Source organism: Leucopleurus acutus (assembly GCF_964270905.1).
Source record: "Leucopleurus acutus genome assembly, chromosome: 9".
NCBI classification, from domain to species: domain Eukaryota; kingdom Metazoa; phylum Chordata; class Mammalia; order Artiodactyla; family Delphinidae; genus Leucopleurus; species Leucopleurus acutus.
This window is the reverse complement of record NC_139144.1, coordinates 79445803-79464640: the sequence shown is the minus strand read 5'-3', so window position 1 is coordinate 79464640 and position 18838 is coordinate 79445803. Positions and strand designations below refer to the sequence as shown.

The window sequence follows — 18838 nt, the reverse complement described above, 5'->3', positions numbered from 1 at the left end:
ACCACTGCAATTGCCTCCTAAGAGGTTTCCCTGCTTCTTCTCTGATCCTTGTAAGTATTCTCCGGAGTACAGCCACGGTGGTATTTTGAAAATAAAATCAGTTCTTGTCACGCCTGCGTTTAAAGCTCTTATAATGGCTTTCTATTCCACTTAGAATGATAAACCCAAACTGTTTGCTCTGACTTAGAATTTTCTACATTTTCTTGTCTCTGCCTACTAGCCAGCCACACGGGTCTTCACCATACACAGTACATACACCATACACATACACAGGTATGTCAGCATACACTGTGGGCATCTGTATCTGTGTTTGTGTGTGTTTGTGTGTATATGCGTGTTTGTGTGCATGCTCTGTGGGTGTGTATAATGTATGTGTATCTCAATATGTTAGTGTGTGTCTGGGAATGTGTCTTAGTGTGTGTCTGAGTATATGTACATGTATGTCTGTGTGCGTGTGTGCCTTCACATGGGTATGTGGTGTGTCTGGTGTATACAGGGCCATCTTGATTGATAGGCAGATTAGGCAGAATAGACGGCTCCCTTGAGAAAACTCAGGGATCACAGATATCTTCTCTCTCAATATTAATATTTCTCTAGAGATACATTAAGCTTAAGTGGTTTCTTTTCAATTGCAAATATCCTGGGAGTTGCATCCATCATCTGTATCTTCTTGTGAGTTATGATTAATTAGACTGTGTTCCACCCAGCACTTGCTGACAACAGCCAGAGGTAAGACTGAGTGCAGGGGTCTCAGAAAAGGAGACCCAGGGACCCTTGGGTGGTGGGTGAGTGGTTTGCTGACTCAGGTGACATCTCCTGAATTTTCTCCCTGGATCACAGGGATTGCTTCTCATCTGTAGAACTGGGCAACTCTGGGGAATGAAAGAGAGCACAGAGAAGGAATATAGAAAAAAAAAAAAAAAGAACAATGAAAAAGTCAGTTGTTCCCCAATTTTTCTGAGTGCTCTCCGTGCCTGGTATGGTTTTGTGCCTCAGAGACTTCTGGGTGCTCTTTAGAAAGTCATTCCTCCTTTTATTCAGAACAATGGAAGGGCAAGCTTGTTCCCACTAGACACAGCAATTCCTTGGGGTCCACAAGAAGAGGACAGCAGGGGAGCATTTTCCGTCACTATTCCGTGTCTGTCACACATGGGCACCCAGGGAAACTTTCAGAGAGGTGCCCGTTGGTGCCCCAGAGGAAGCCGTCCTGCTCTGATCCAGGGCCTTGTCCTTCCCTTTCCTCACTCTTTACGTTTCTCCTCTCTTTCCTGCAACTTCAACCTTTATTTTTCTATCTACTAGATATTTCTTACCAAGACTGGAACATGTATTATATCCATTTAAGCTGAGAAAATTTAAAAAACACCTCCTTTTACCCCATATTCCTCTTAGAAATCAACTTCCAAAATAAGTCTTTATGACTGTAGATTGTATTTTTTGCTTTGTCTTTTAGAGGTGGATATTAAACGTAATGATACTGAATTGAGACCAGAGTTTTCATCCTAAGTGCTTCCTTGACAATTAGGCTTTTGATGGGTATGAAACCTGATTTGCTATTTTTCATCGATGGAGAGAGAAACTTTATGGTGGTGTGTCCAACGAAGTCTAATTCTGGTATGTAATTGTTTCCCAAAAATTTGACCTAAAGAATCTACAGTCTTTTCAAATACAATCCTTTCAAAATATATAATACTTGGTGATGTCTAACTTTATTAGGCAGAGGTCCCATGTAATCTGTTTCCTTGCCAAAGGTTTTTAAAAATGTAGATTGTCAATTTAGCCTCTTCTAAACATAAGAGAAGTACAGACTCCCCGTTTACATTGAAATTGAATAAAAAAATAAAGATTATACATTAAAAAAAAATGTCTTCATCTCTGAGCTGTGCTTTGGAGCCAAGCAGCTCCAGAACGTTCTCTCCAGTTCCAGTCTCTAAAGCAGTCTACGTTTTGCTCTCACCACGTCACATCATGTACTTTTGTTCAGTTCAGTGATGCCCAGTGCGGTGCCAGATCGCCCAAACGCTTTCTCCTCTTACCTTCCTAGACATTCCAGAAGCATTCAGTGGGTTGAGCCTTCTCTTCTCCTTGAAATCCATCTACACTCAGCCAGCTTCCTCCTGTCTCTCAGGCTGCACTTTCTCAGACTACTTTGTAGCTCCTCCTAGACCATTCCAGGGACCCCTCTCTTATTCTACACTTTGTTCCATCCCCTTGAATTTAAATACCTCCTCTGTGATGTTGATTCCCCAGTGAATAACTCTGCAGCGAATCCTCTTTTCTGCCCTGTACTCTGCTATCTGACTGCTTACTTAAAGACCAAAGGGAGAGATCTCTGGAGTTGTTCAGGCTTCAGAGTCGGAGTCAGCAAGCTGGGGTTCAATCCCAATCTCGCAATTTATTTGCTGTGTGACTCTGCGTAAGTCTGCGACAATCTGTGCCTCTGCTTTTTTGTCTATATATACTTTATAGGGCTTTTCTGATGATAAGTAAATAAATACATTTAAAGCACTTAAAAACTGTGCCTGGCATATAGTAAACATTTAATAATATTTACCAATTCTCCTTCTGACTGCTCCTTACATGATTCATAACATGTTCAAAGCAAAACTCCTGATTGTCTCAGCAAATGACACTTTCTTCCACTCAGCTACTTACATCAGAAATTGACAGCTTTCTTAGAATTTTCTCATGCTGACACCAGTTATTTCCAAGTCTCCTTGACTTTTTTTTTAGAATTTTTTTTTTTTTGATGTGGACCATTTTTAAAGTCTTTATTGAATTTGTTACAATATTGCTTCTGTTTTGGTTTTTTGGCCTGGAGGCATGTGGGATCTTAGCTCCCCAACCAGGGATCGAACCCGCATCCCCTGCACTGGAAGGCGAAGTCTTAACCACTGGACGACCAGGGAAGTCCCAGGTCTCTTTGACATTAACTCCAGAATGTTCCTTAAGTCGTCCAGTTCTCTGAGACACAGCCACACCTCGTGTCTCACTTGAGTTACTGAAATGGGTTCCTAATTGGTCTTCCTGCTTCTTTCCTGCTCTCTTCTCCGAATGATTCTTCAGCACACAGCAACTAGAGTGAGCTTTAAAAAGCACAAATTGGATCCTGTCACTCTTCTGCTCAGAATTCTTCATGATTTCCCATTGGATGGAGGACAAAATCCAAAATCCTTAAGTGGAAGGGCCTATAAATTCAGACATGTCTTCTGCCATGTCCACTTGCCAACCTGTGTTCACTCCCCCTGTCACTCACTGTGGCTCATCCACACAGCCCTTCTAACGGGTTTTCAAATGTTTCAAGAGCTTTACTCTCTTGTGCATTTCAAGTTTGCTTCTAGGGACTAGCTGGAATGTTTTTCTTCCCTTTTTTGGATAATTCTCACTTCTCTCTTTTGAGTCCCAGTAGATATGTCCTCAAAGAGAACTTTTCTGGACCTTGAATCTTAACAATTTGCAATTATATATTATCTGTGTCTTTATTTGCTTAATGATACTGTGATGATGGGAATCGTATTTGTCTTGTCTGTTGTTTTATTTCAAGTGTCTAGCAGAGCAGTGCTTAATCAGTATCTGTTGAATTAATGAAGTGAATGAATGAACTGCGGCTGATGCAAGTACTTCTTCATTTCAGCGACGAAAACACAATGCAGAGATAAGCAAGTCACAAGCTGTTGCTAGATCTGTTGCCTTTAAGTGATGAAATCCAGAATTGTGTGTTACATGCAGAGTTGATACTATTTAATTATACTGTTAACAAAAGGAGAGACTCTGCTGGAGGGGGGATGTGCACGGGCTTTGTAGCCGACCTGGGTTTAGTTCCATCTTAATCATTCACTGGTGCTGTGGCCCAGGCCTAGTTAGTTTCCTCGCTTGGAAAATGTTCTTCCTAACTCCAACTCCAAAGCTGCTGCAGAGAGTTGAAAGGAAGTGAATGGCTCACGTTGCCGGCTTCATGAATAAATATTAGCTGTCATTTTCACTGAAAGACCTTTATTTTGGCACTTAACTATGAAAGGGAAAGAAATAGGAACCAAGAATGATAAACTGTTGATTTCTTCAAAATACCCAGAAAAATTTCACTCCCGGATCATATAAACGCCTGAAATAACAGGTAGTAGAAGGGAAATATTAAAACCCATGAATTTTACTGAAATCAAATAGATAGGTTCTTGGGGCTTCCCTGGTGGCGCAGTGGTTGGGAGTCCGCCTGCCGATGCAGGGGACGCGGGTTCGTGCCCCGGTCCGGGAAGATCCCACGTGCCGCGGAGTGGCTGGGCCTGTGAGCCATGGCTGCTGAGCCTGCGCGTCCGGAGCCTGTGCTCCGCAACGGGAGAGGCCACAACAGTGAGAGGCCCGCGTACCGCAAAAAAAAAAAAAAAAAAAATAGATAGGCTCTTTACATTCCCAAGGCAAATGTATGTGTGCTTCCTAGGCCTGGAATGTTCTGTGCATGTTTGGCTCCTCCTTCTGCAGGTCTCACATGCCTTTTCCTACAGGCCATTTCTTCAACACCATGTTAAGTATCCCCCAACTCCTCCCCACACCACCATTGCATTGCTGATATGAGCACTTGATACTTTTTTCCTGGTATGTCACTATGAACTTAGATTGCTTAATTATCTATATATGTCTGCCTATGTTGGGTGCAAGTCAATGAGTAGACTATAAATACTGAAAGGTAGCAGGACATGCCACCCCAGGATATGACTGTAAGTGTTTAGGACTTGCCACTCCAAGATATGCTGCTTTGGTATATTGATTATTTGGCACTATAGGCACTTGAAATACAGCAAAGGCAGGAACAGGTGTTCTCTGAACTGCCCTTATCTGCATAAAGATAGAGCCTCCAAAAGCAACTCAATTGTCATCATTTCTCCTCCCCGGGCATTTCTTCAACCAGCGGGGACTGAGTCTTGTCACAGAAGAGGAGACTAGAAGTCTGCCCCACATCCAGACACACTTTGTCATAAATGATCACCACTTCCATCTATTCTTCAAAGGGCCCATTTATCTTTCCTAAAAATCGTCTACTGTCCCCTAAGAGGCCTACATCCCACTCCCCGCTTTCCCTATTAAGATGGTATTTAATCCTGAATTCTAGGCCACTTAGGGGGTTTACTCATTTTCTCTGAGTATCTCACATATATACATGAGGTATACTGTTAAGAAACATCTTTATTTTTCTTTGCTTGCTTTTCTCTTGTTAGTCTATGTTTTGTTACAAGGCGTCTCAGCCAGGAACTCAGAAGGGTAGAGGGAAATGATTTTTCCTTCCCTACAATACCAACAAGAACAGGATCTTGTCATTGTTTTATCCCAGCACCTAACACGCTGCCTGGAACGTACAATGTGCTCACAAAGAAAATGAATGAATAGAATGGTTACCTCTATAGCCTGAGAGTCATTATACCCCTTTGCAGAACTGTTTTTGTCACAGCTGAAGTATAATGCAAGAATCATTCCTTAAAAAACCCACTTCTTTGTTAGAAAATCTCTTGTAATGTATATAATTTGAAGCTATGGCCATTAAACTATACATTAAGGGGGCGTCACACAACTTTGAGTTGCATCTTCACTGCTTAATATTCAGGATGCATTAACATTCCCTTTGAGTGAGGGGACTTTTCTTCCTTCCTCTGGGTGTGTCCACAGTTCTCCACAGTGTCATATACAATGACTAACGTGGACTGGAGAATGTGGGCATGTGTGTACATCTGTGAACCTTATAAATTATAAAGCCCAGAGAAAGTGGCTTAGCCCCTTGAAAAGTAGGAAGAATAAGGCAGGAGCTCATAGATACTTTTTTTTTTTTTTTTTTGTGGTACGCGGGCCTTTCACTGTTGTGGCCTCTCCCGTTGCGGAGCACAGGCTCCGGATGCGCAGGCTCAGCGGCCATGGCTCACGGGCCCAGCCGCCCCGTGGTATGGGGGATCTTCCCGGACCGGTGCACGAACCCGTGTCCCCCGCATCGGCAGGCGGACTCTCAACCACTGTGCCACCAGGGAAGCCCCTAATATTTTATATTACATGTTTCTATTATGAGAAATGCACTGGATGCTTAAGTTAACTTATTTGTTTGACTTTCCCTTATATTGTGAAAAACTGTTTGTTGAGGCTGTGCTCTAAAGTGTATTTTGGTTGTTGAATATATTTTTCTCTGTTATGAGAAGAAATAACATAATTTTTCTCTGTTAGGAGAAAGGAAGTACAGCTAATTAAAAATGAACGATAGCCACTCTGAAGTTCATTTGTATTTAAATTTTGACTATGGTCAGGGATTATTACAGAAACATAGTTAATCAGAATCAGAGACACTCAGACACCATAAACTGAAGCATTTATAACCTCACTTCTTGACTTATGGCCTTAACATTATTCTCCTAAATTGAGTTTATTATAATCATTTTATCATTCATTCTAAATTTCGGTTGAGATGGTTGAGGGAAATGTCTTGAATTAATTTCAAATAATCCTACATAATTGATAGTCTATATCTAATAGTAAATAACTGCAGTGTAATTGAACTAAATTCTCAGAATCTTTGCCAATGACCTGAATTCTAGGTAAGATAGTGAAAGAAACTGACATGACGTTGAATTCTTCTGGTCTTTCAAACTCTGTATCTTCCAAACCATATACAGTTTCAGGTTCCTTCAGTCACCCATGGCCCCATTTCTTTCTTAGTCTCTCATTAGTGGGCTCGCGCACACTTGGATGAATAAATGCATTTTGTTTTAGATACTGGTGGAGCTGTCTGATACTATATTTATGTCTCCTTTTCAAAATATAGCTTGATTTTTATAGTTGAGTTTACCTGCTATATATTCCTACTTTGGAAAAAACAGAAATGAGAATTTTTATCCTTCTGTAAGACAATTTGGAGAAATTTTACTATTTCATGGAAGCAAATTTTTATAATTTATCATCATGTTCAGTAGGATTTGAAAATCATAGGCCACATGTAATATTAATATTTCTATACTTTTTAATAATAATTGCACCTTAATTTTTCATGTAAAGAAAGTTTTGGACACAACATTGATACTCCCAATGAGTAATATATTTACCTTTTGAGAAATAGGAAAGGAAAGATTGAAGTGGAAGGTAAAAATAAATTATTAATAGGCCAGTATTATTTTGGAACATAAAACATGCAAATGATGAAACCCAAAGAAGTTTTATGACAAACAGTTATATCCCAAGTACCATTTTAATATCCCAAGTACCATTTTAAAAGGTACATTAAATTTTCTACAGTTCAATATAAATCAAATGTCCATGTTTACACCTTTCCTAAACCTTTCTATTTTATTAGGAGAAAATAAAAGCTATCAACTACCTACAGAAAAAGTTTGGGATTCTTTGTGAGGATGGAAAAATCCAAAAATATTTTTAATCGTATCATATTAACTTGGAATACTGATTTATGCCATCACTTCGCCTATCTGAATATTTCTGTGCCTTATTTTGTATGTGGTATTAAATGCCAATAGGCATTTCATTATCGTCCTCCAGAATTTTTGTCTGCAGGAATTTGAGGAAGATACAAAAGATAATGAAGTGTGGGAATTGTGGTTTTGACTTTAACGCTAAAATGTTCTGTTATTATAAGCCTCTAGGGTGTGGACTATGGGCCAATTAGATGCTGCACATGTAACTACAGCCCTGATCAACAACCTTGAGAATTTTGGCAAGCCTTGCTCAAGAAGGGGAGTGAGCAAGAGATGATGTATGCTCTAACACATAATTCTCTCTGTTCCTGAAAAATTAACTCAATATGTTTGCTATGCTGATACGGAGTTGTTAGAAAATCTTTGTCAACTAGGACAGCACTATATTTCCCAGTTAGGTTCCATTTTTATTTTAATTCACCAATAGTCAATCAGGAATATTTACTAATAGCACATTTTTCAAGATAAGACAAAAACTTAGATCAAAGAAAATGGAAAGAAAAATTGATCATCTTTGATAATGACATTGTAACCATTAGAGCAGGGATATAATTAGACTTCCTCCTACCTCCCATTTAAAAAAATTTCTCTTTTACTCTAGGAAAAGAAATAGCATCAATATTTCTACAAAATAGAACTCTGTGATTTAGTTTAAAATTTTATATTATTTGAATTAGGAAAACCCAGAGCCATCCATTTTCAGTGTTAAAGTTTTCTCAACCAGAATGTGGCCAATACAGAGCTTAGATTAATACATGTAATTAATGGATTGATGCATGGAAAGTGATTAGCACAGTGACTGGCATATAGTTAGGACTAAATAAAAATTATCAGTCATTATTATTGTTATCTTCTCATGGTTGTTATAATCATTGTTACTTAGTGCCCATTTTGAATCTACAGAAGAAAGAACCTGTATATTGAAAAGAATGAATCAGAATTTTTCCTCTATGGTTTGTACATTCATTTCTTACGAGGTTGGCTGAGAATAAAAATAAAGCACGTTCAGTCCAGATTAAGCCCTATGTAATATCGTGTGTGACATTTTTACTTTTGAAATTTTTATATCCAGTGCCTCTGATAAGGAAATCTAACAGATTCATCAACCCAAGGTCAAGGTCCGTGCTTTGGCTCTTTTAGCTCTCCCATTTCTCAGTATCAGTTCCTTACTCTGCTATTTTAGGGTTTCATTCTCTGTTGTACGGGGAGCTTGAGAGATCTCTGAGCAATTTATCAATGTTTAAATATTAGAAACTGATAATAGGTTAAGATAAATACCTTTTGATGTTGTAATGTGTAGCTCTAACAAAGGAATTAACTTGATCAAACCAAAAAAAATGTTGGATTGTCAATTAGAATCAAAACCCAAGGATGCTGCTCTATCACCTTGTAGCCCTTTTTTTCTAGGGTTTTCTTTTTTTTCTTTTCTTCTAGGGTTCCTCCAAATCTCTGTCTACATCTTTGGTCCCACCCTTTAATACCCTTCTTCAGCCAGCCCCATGTTTTGGAACTAACATAGACCACCTTGGCCCAACTTTTTGGTGAGTGCCACTAATTATAAACTTTCCTTTCTTTCTAGACTTACTGCTCTGTTGTGCCATTCTCGCACACATCTCAGTGGGAATAGTCAGATGAACTAGTTTGAGGTGTGGTGTTAGGATTCACGGCAGCACTGTGTGGTACTCTTCCTGTAAAACTGTTTTAATAGCTTTCTTCACATCTTTTGAAACTATGGTAGGAAGAGCAGAGTGGATACTTGGAAAAGGCTGTGTTTTTACAATGCTCAAATCATTAACGTGAAGTTCTACCTCCTTTTCTGTTTGCTTTGTCTTGCTTTCCATTCTTTAGAAATACTCATGCGCTCTTATTCCGCTCCCCACCCCACCCCCCCCACAGAAAGAGAACCATACCCTACAGAACGAGGATTTTAATGACATGATGGGGAGATTTTAGAAAGTACTTCAAAGAACACCATCTGATGTAAACTCTGTTGAAGAGATATCTTCAGGAGATTAAGTAAGAAAATGACTGTCAATACGACAGAAGGGACGATACCTGTTATGTAGGATTCTGAATAGCAAAGTGAAGTAGAGAGTACTCCAAGCTGTTTTCCCCTACATAAGTCCTTGAGGAGGATTTGGTCTGGATTCCTGAATGCTATTTCTCCAGCACCTATCACGATCTCTAGTCCATCCTATGCACTCAATAACTAGAGTTATAAATGGAATGAACATTAGTTACTTATTGGATTTCCATAGAAAAACCAGAAAGGAAAATGATTAGGGGAAGAGGGAGACTAATCTAGTAAAAGAATGATTAGTGCTTGAAGAGAAATAAGGGAAAAGGTAAGGTGGGCAGTAAAGAACACAGGATTAGAAGGTACATTACGGATCTAATATTATTTCCTCTAAAAGCTTTTTGCAATATATATATATAAAATAATTGTCTTAAGCAAATGTGGTGTTCAAAAGTCACAATTCCTTATAAGTACAAAATCTTACTTTTTGGAGACTGTTTTACCACCCTAAACACAGCCAGCTCAGGTGGATAATTTAATAATTCAAAAAATTACAGTCACCTACATGATTGTGTTGACAGTTGTGATGAAGTTTACACAGTGCCGACCAATAACCATTCTTGTACCTGTGAGTTAATCAAACACTTTAATAACACCCTAGGGAAGAGGAGTTGGCTTTCTTATAAAACTCAGAGGAGTCATCTATCAAGAACCCTTTTTATTCTCTTGAGCAATGTTGTCGGCAGTCATTGATATAACTCCCTGGAGGCTATTTTCAGGTCAACTCTATAACTAAGTTGAAGGAATAGGGAGGTGTGTTGAACCTTTTTAATGCAAGATTGGCATCTCAATAAATCAAGGACTGTAAAGGAAAATAATTAATAAGAAAAAAATGGAGACTATCCACTCAAGAGACTCACTAGTTATCACTAGTTAAAAGCACCCTCTGTACTAACTAAATGACTTACTCTTTCTCCTTCTTCTAATAATCTCTTAACATTTTCTTGCTTTTGGTCCCCTGTTGAAGAGAAACCATCAGTATGTGTATATTTTAAAAAAAAGAATAAAAAATCTGTGTGTGTATAAATATAAATACACACACACACACACACACACACACACACACACACACACACAGCTAGACAAATAAATCGCCTGTTTCCATAGATAGAAAAGAGTCTTTGACTAAGAATCTAATTGGGTTCTGACCAAAGTTATTACCCCAGAGCTTCTCTTTGCTTAACTCAAGCAGTGGAGATCAAGAAGTGTATAAGTTTCAGGTATCAGCCTTACTTCTCTCTGGTCGACACTGTGCAAGAGGCAAGCGGCGCTTAGGGAACAGGCTAATAACTGTGGATCACACATTGTAGAAAGCATTCTACTTGAAAATATCGTATATAAAATACAACTGATTTTAACCCGACTATCTTTTTTTAAAACCAGTAAAACCTTGCAATACGCTTTACATTATCATAGTTAGTAGCTATGGAGGTGTAGTTGCCAAGATATTTCCAAAAATGACTATTTAAAGCAGCGGCACTCTTTTATCTTTAAATGATATTAACTTCTCTATTGAAGTCTCTGCCTAAATTCCCATTGTTGGCGGAAAATTATTATCTCCACCATTTAGAGTAGATTTGTGTCACACACGATCGATGGGGTCTTTGAGTTTGTCCATGTTACAGGCTTCTCCAAAATATGTATGAAGAGTGTAGTACACCCTAGATTTTGGAAAGGAAAGAAGTCTACAAAAAACAGGGCAACAGTCAACCATGTCCTGTTCAAGCATGCACATGTTTTATTTAAGTATTTTCCAAAGGTCTATTTTTCCCAGCATAATGCAGATATTATGCTATCCTTTGAAATAAGATATACGAATTTCAAACAAAATTGTCAAAAACAATGACCTTGGTTACTCCATATGGCACACAGAAATAATTACATTTCACTTACAATACAGATGCACTTAACACAGTCATCAATAGTCATTCACCACCAACACAGTATATTTTTAAATCACCTAAAACACCAAAAAATTTTTTTCTTTTCTGAAAGTCTAAAGAAATTAATAGTTCTGGATAAATGATAAGTCGAAAAGGAGGCAGAATTGCAACAGAAATAATCTAACTGCATTTTTAAGTGTAATATTAAGAACATGAAAATAGAACTTTTCCTTGGGAATCAAAAGACCTAAGTATTCCTGATTGAGTTTTCTTTAGCCTACTTTTTAAAAAGCTTTTCAACAAATACCATCAAAGAAGTTTCACTATATATTTGCTCTAGAAGCATAAAGTGACATGAGGCAGGTGTTAATATAATTATTAATATTCACGCTTCAGGAAGATTAGTAACTTTTAAAAAGACATACTAGGAATAAAGCCAGTTCTTCCCATGAGATAGTAGAGTTTATCTGACTTTCACTCAGCAAGTGTTTATAAATCTACTGTGCGCACAGCATTGTTCTGGAAGCTAGTCTAGTCTAGAAAGGGGAAGCAAGAATTTCTGGCTTTACTTGAAAATGGTTGGATTATTTCCTCTTTATGATAAATTATGATAAGCATTTTAAAATCTCTATAGTAGAGGGATAATTATTAACTCTTTCCATGTATTGAAGCTAAACTTATTCCTTACAGTGGTGGTTTGGAATGAACAAAACTTTTCACTGGACATAAAACTTTTTTACACTGTCACGTGCAGACATGTCTGCTGATATATTTTAAAGGTGAAAAGATATCAAGACTTTTCAGTTAAATGTACATAGAGCTCAATTTTGCATCATCAAACTCCTGTCCTCCTGATTTAGAGGAGAAAATTGCTCCTTGCAATATGCAGGAACCTTTCTGAGACAAATCTGTGCTGCCTTCCCCAGTGGCGTAGAAAGCATGCTTTCAACAAATATTGCTGCATAAAGCACTCCAGTTTATCTCTGCATTTCAATTCACGCTAGTTATTCTCAAAATGTATTCGAGATCTAAAGCAAAATAAATAATACATCAAGTGAGATTCTGGGATCACTGATCCTGTGATGCTAATCCCAGCCAATTCTTTTCATGAAACATACAATGATATATCCAGTATCTGGGCTTTTCCATAACAGCAAAAAGGTTAGAGATAATTCATAGATGTCAACTCCTTTTTTTCCTGATTTTTGACAAGGGGATTGACGATGATGATAATCTACTTATAAGATAACTTGTTGGAGAATACAAAAGTAGGAAAGTCCTTTGAACTACAAAACATTAGTCCAGCTGATGATGATAAATCCAATAGAAAGGTGCTATAGAAATACAGGAACAAATGATGCACTGTCACAGGAATACAGTGGACCAAAGAATATTACAGAAAAACATTTACGGCACAAGGGTTTTGGATTAAAAAGTTATCTAAAACCTGGCGACACGAGAAGTTTTTCTATGGAATGTGGCTCTTACTGTATCTAAGAAGATCTGGAAATACAACAACAGAAAATCCTGATTCCTGATACAACAGGTGTACAATGAATTATTGCAGTTGTAACAGTATCTAGGTGCAAGGTAAAACAATAATTAATACTGAGCTATCTGAACACTTTAGATTTACTAGTGAGCATCCCCATGAGAAATACTGCAGTTCTAAAAGGAGTTTATTTGCACAGCCCACCATGGAACATGAACAATCAGCTTGTTGTAAGTACACAGAAATTCCCTCTTTCTACAATTATAGTTTATCATGCCGATTCTGAAGACAACGTAAGGAAACTGAGATCACGGCTCCAAAGAATTCTAGCATGCATTATGATGGTTTCCTTCAGTCAATGCAAACGTGTTGTATGAGGTTTTTTTTTTTAAATGTGTAATAATAATCTTCATCATAGCCAATGTTCATGGTTTTAACAGGAAAAATTTTTATCAAAATGTTTTCCGTATTTTTTTGTTTTGCATTCAACTGGAACATTATGTTCAAAGATTTATTTTATTTATTTTATTAAAAAAAGAGTTCTGGTCATAAGAAGCATCGATAGGCGGCATTTCATTGTGCTCATTCACAAAGTCAAAGGGCCACAGACTATTTCTCAGTTTGACAGGTTAGACTCCATCTAGAAATGCCTTTTGGTGGTTTTATTTCCATCTTCAAGTTTGGAAACTTTGTCTTTGTTTCACTACCAACGTCCTTGCTTTGTTGTTTTCATCTGCGAAACGTTTATTGTTTCTTCTTTCTTCCACGTTGGGATTCTTTCCACAGCCAGGGCTCAAATTCTCTTGGACCTGATTCCAATTGTCTTAGAGAGCAGACACTCTGACAATGTTGCCTCCTGAGTACTCAGGAGACTCTGGCCTGTCATCTCCTTCGGGGGTGGTTACTGGAGGTGTTGGGATGCTTATTATTGCTGTAGTCACATAAGGTTGTTCACAGTTTAGTTTAACACACTCTTCCATTTTGGCATTTAAACTGGATCGGCTGATGAGGAAAACATAGATTTAAGAAAGTGAGTTGTTTCCTTAAAATTTTCTTTCCAATAACGGAGGAATACATGTTTTCATGTTTATAAGTAACATTTTAAATGGCTAAAAGCAATCACCAAGATTAAAAAAAATGAAACACCAAACCTTAAGATAAATTAACGTGAACATTAGGGCATTAACATCGAACGAATGTCTAAAAGCCAGCTGAATTTGGTTCAATCAGTGTTTCTCAAAGTGTTTTCTACAAAAATGCAGAGCAGGTGAGTTTTGGAAAGCCTAAGTTGAGCAAAGTAAAATAGTTTTCTTTAAGACAGGACCTCTGAGAGGTTTGAGATACCATCATGAAAGGGACATACCCTGTGGATAAACCTCAATTCTTTTGCCCACAGAATCTCTTTACTACCTTGTCTCTTTGGGATATATGAGGCCCTTAAGGCTCTCAACTTAGTGACAGCCAAATATTAAGAACTCAAGTTAGTCATTACTAATACTTAAACATTTCCCCAAGTGGTATTCTTGCATGAGTTATATACTCTGTGTAGGGAGGGGGAAGGAGGGTAGGAGTAAGGAGGGTAGACATAGGAGCTTTAAACTACTTTTTTTTCCATAGAAAACTTAATTAAAATGTTTGTGCTAAGATTTTCTTTATAAACACTTCTTCATTTTCTACTTTGTTTTGGAATAAATGTAAAACAAGATACAGGTAGAATATCTTAGAGACAGAAATCTTTCATTGCTCCAACATTTCATATTGGAGCAATGAAATAATAATGGAATAATAATATTCCATTTAATCCCAGAGACATCTGATTTTTTTCCACAAAGACTGTTGGATGCCAACAAAGAAGTAGCACTGAATTAATAGATTGTTAATCTGAAAAGATAAGCTTTTTAATTTGAAGAACAAAGGAAAATTCTTTGGACAGAAATTGATCTTTATAATGATTTATCTAGTTGAAATGTACTATTCATACTTATTATTACACATGTATGATTTTGGTCAAAACAAGTAGCACGTAAACAGAAGCAAAGGGAAAATACCAATAGAAAAATTTCACTTAAATTGTCCACAAACTCGCCAGAGGTAAACAATTTCAGCATTTTGCTTATCTTTTTTTGATATTGGATTGAGTTTTGTGTTTGTTGAGGCCCCAAATACCTTTATGATCAAAACTGTATACTGATTCAAAAGATTCCTTTGGGCATAGTTTTATTTTTCACTGTGACATTAACTATGTTGAATATTTTTGGGTGCTGTTGAATACCTTTCAATCATATCAATGTCAATTTAATTTGTCTCTTTTGCTTGTGTTGACTATCATTTCAGGCCATGTGTGTTGACTTAGGGGACTCCTGAGTGTAGAGGTATCTGCTCAAGAAAAAGTTGTGAGGTTGAAGAGGTAAGAATACATTTGTGTGTGCCTGACCTTCTTCTCTTCTTTCTATTCTTTTAGTACTGATTCAGCTACACCTTTGACTCTTAGTGAATATTACAGTAGATTAATTTTCCTACTTGTTTCAGACCAGTTTTGTTTCATTCTAGACCCGAGGAACTAGGATTTAATTGCCACAGAGGTGGCAACATGACAGTAGGTGGAGATGTGCTCTGAGAAGCAGCACAGGTGTGTTAACGCGCACAGATTAATCTCAGGTACCTGTTAGATAGCGGGGTTCTCTCCACGCATCTAATCTGAATCGTGCTGAGTTCTTGCACACTGCCTCGGTGGCTTCCTGATATGTTGGCGTTTGGAATGCGGAAAGTTTTTTTGTGTCGTCTTGAACAGCAAGTGCTGGTGATGCCTTGTTGTGAAGAGACAGAGGGACTGTGACTTGAAGGACGATTAACTGTTGCAACTTCCATGCAGCTTTCTTCAAAGACTTGTTCATCCACAAACTCGTGATTCTGTTCCATAGTGGTAAGAAATGTGAAGAGAGCACAGGAACACATTTTAACTTAAAAAAATGTATTTATTGTTTTTCCTGAAGTATGGTTGACAGACAGTATTATCACATTTTACCTCTGAAAAAAAGATTTGAATAGTTTTCTTTTTAGAAATGAAATATGCCCACGTACATTTACACTATCTTATGGGTAAAAAAAATATCATTTTCATGATAATTAGAATATCAAAGCTTCTTGTTGGCCTTTGTGTGAAAATAATATCTCTCTAGTTAGACCCTGAGATTGATATACACAGACTGATTTAGTATCCGTTTATAGACTAACTTTACCTTGAAATATCATTTATTAAGTTAAATATAAAATCTGGAAGTTATCAACTAAATATTAGAAACCCTCAAAAATGAATATAGATAATACCCGTGGGGAATGTGTAAATTCACATGTACTTTATTTTTAAACAAATTGACAGACTGAAGTTATGAGAAAGAGACTACTTTAATAGAATGTTCCAAGTCAGATTGTCTGTTATATATTAGCAAATATTTTCACATGGGATTGAAAATATTTTTTAATTAGAAAATGAGATAACTAAGACAATTCCCATTCCTTTAGATGCTCCTCTAATATTCCCAGTATATAGAAAAATATGACTTATTAAGTAAGTAAAATAAGACTTATTCAATAAGTAAAATAAATTTATCAGAATGCATCACTTTATATTTGACCCAGAAGGGGTTAGCACTGAACTTTTGAGGTCTACATTCTTATCTTTATGATACATCATTGGCTGGGCCCATGATCTCTGTCTATGTTCCTCTAACCCAGAAGCCAACAGTGATGGACATCATCTCACATACCACACCTTAGTGAAACACAGTGTAAAATCTGCTTTTAAAATATTTAATAAAGAATTGCTTCCTAAATTGCCTATGCTATACTTTTACCTCAGAAACATAAGGGAAAACATTTTTGGTCTGAACTACTGAGAATATCTTCAATTACTTTTTTTTTTCTTTGTGTGGGTGGGAATAGCCTTATAATAGAAGGCTTTGTCCATGCCAAATTTCACTTAATCATCTCTCATCCTAAAATATTAGTAAAACAACTGAAGGAATTTACTGGCTAATAGGAAAAATACTGTTTTAGTTACTCATTTTGCCATTTCTTTGCTGAGACAAGCATTTTGAAGTAAATGAAGTTTAACATTCTGTTTAGAGTCCAGAGGATAATATGATCAGCTGAGACAGAATTTCATGTTAAATATTAAATTTTATAGAAAAAAATACAGCTCACAAAGGAGTCACAATCTGTTTTCTTCTATTACAATGCACATTTCACATACATAATACAAGTCATAAGGCGTGACATTCTAATTTATCTCATCAGTGATTGAAAGGGAAGAAGTCATTCTGTGGCTGGTTAAGGTATATTTTTGTAGGTAGCTCAATTTAAACTATATTAATTAGTATTGAATAATTTTTGATTAAAAAAGCCCTAAACGGTAAAATAGTCAAAAAATGGAAATAGAAAGAAAAAGACAGGGATACATACATTTGATTATTGTTATCATTTAACTTTCAAAGAGTTATCCTAATAAAGTATAGATCTTTATTTAAGATACTAATATAATCTGTTTAAAGCGCTCAAATAATTTTCCATTTATTACGAGATAAAGATCAAAATTCTTTACGTGCCTCCAAAACACAAAGTTATCTGGCCACTGCCTTCCTCTCCTCCTCTACTTGTGCCATGGTACCCTCTTTCCTCTGACCACCCTCAAGTTCTCTTACTTCCTCTTAGGCTAAGTTCCAGTCTTCCTCAGGTGCTTACATCAACTTTTAGCCCCTTCATTTCTTTGCCTAACTAACTCATACTGGTCCTGTGGTTCTTAACTCAAGTTCCACCAGGAAGCTTTGCCTGATCTGGTACCCTCTGGCTCCACCCTCTTTGCCCCCAGTCTACTGGGGCCCCATTTTTGCTTCCCCTGCTAGTTGTCCTTCTCCAGTAACATCCATGTTTTGTCCCAAACCTGCAGGCTCAAGGGGGGCAGAGGCCATACCTGACTTCACGGTGTATCTTGGGTCTGGCTCACTGTCTGGCACGTAACAGACAAGTAATACATGTTGGTTGAAAGACTATATAAGTATATGAATAAGTGGATGGACAGTATGTCAGAATTGAGAATACAAATATGTGTCTCTGGTGAGTGAACAAGCAGACTTGATTCAAATACGGTGAAAGTTTTATTCTGCTCTGTGGTCACAGACTGTGATCCCTTTTGACAAGCTAGCTAGAAAACAGATGCCTTTGTTAAAGAGGCGGTCCAACTGGGAGCCTACAAGTGGAGAAAGGCAGACTGAATCCTCAGCCCCAAGGGGTATGCCAGTAATTAAATGCGTCATTTTCTTATGAGAACAGATAGTTTTTATGATCAATCTCTGTTTATTATACCTGTGAATGAAAGAAATGCTTATATTCAGTTATTCTCTATTTTGTTATTACTATTGCTATCCCCTTTATCCAGATGTCAGGAACACTTAAACTTCATTATTTTTATTTCTGTTTAATCAGCATTTTAAGAATCAGGAGAAGATATTCTATAGGACTTGCAGTCAGCTATTGGAAGACAGCTTTCCATCTGCATTAAACTGATATTTTAGCCTAGGGTTAAGATTACCACTAAGGATAAAAACATTTTAATAAGTCTCTAAAATACTTTCTAAGTTGAAATGTCACTACAGTCTTTCAAAGTAATTTCAATTACTGTGGATTTTTTTGGGTTTTAGTATATTTTGCAGTAATGCAGATGGTGAAATTGTGCTTGGATGCATTAAATATTCACAAAAACCAATGGGATTACTGTCTGAGTTGCAGGGGCAGCCAGTCCTGCCTTTTCCTTACCGTGGTTTTTTCCAGGCAGTGAAGCAGGTGGTGGTGCTGGGTTTCAAAGCTGGAGCCGGATTTGCTAACAAAGGCTTGCTCATCCTCAGAGGACTGTTAACAGGGAGAAGACAGAAGCGTT

General features: G+C 37.3%; 1 protein-coding gene across 1 annotated transcript in view; it reads right to left on the bottom strand.

Moving 5' to 3' along the window:
• Nucleotides 1-13730: 13730 nt before the first annotated feature.
• The window catches only part of KCND2 (potassium voltage-gated channel subfamily D member 2), a gene marked incomplete at both ends in the record, with an annotated part of 466944 nt that continues 461836 nt past the window's right edge, over nucleotides 13731-18838 (bottom strand). Inside the window, 3 exons of the mRNA XM_082845995.1 lie at nucleotides 13731-13908; nucleotides 15569-15816; nucleotides 18718-18810. Of these exons, the coding sequence (XP_082702121.1) occupies nucleotides 13731-13908; nucleotides 15569-15816; nucleotides 18718-18810 (519 nt within the window). The remainder of the gene's footprint in view (nucleotides 13909-15568; nucleotides 15817-18717; nucleotides 18811-18838) is intronic.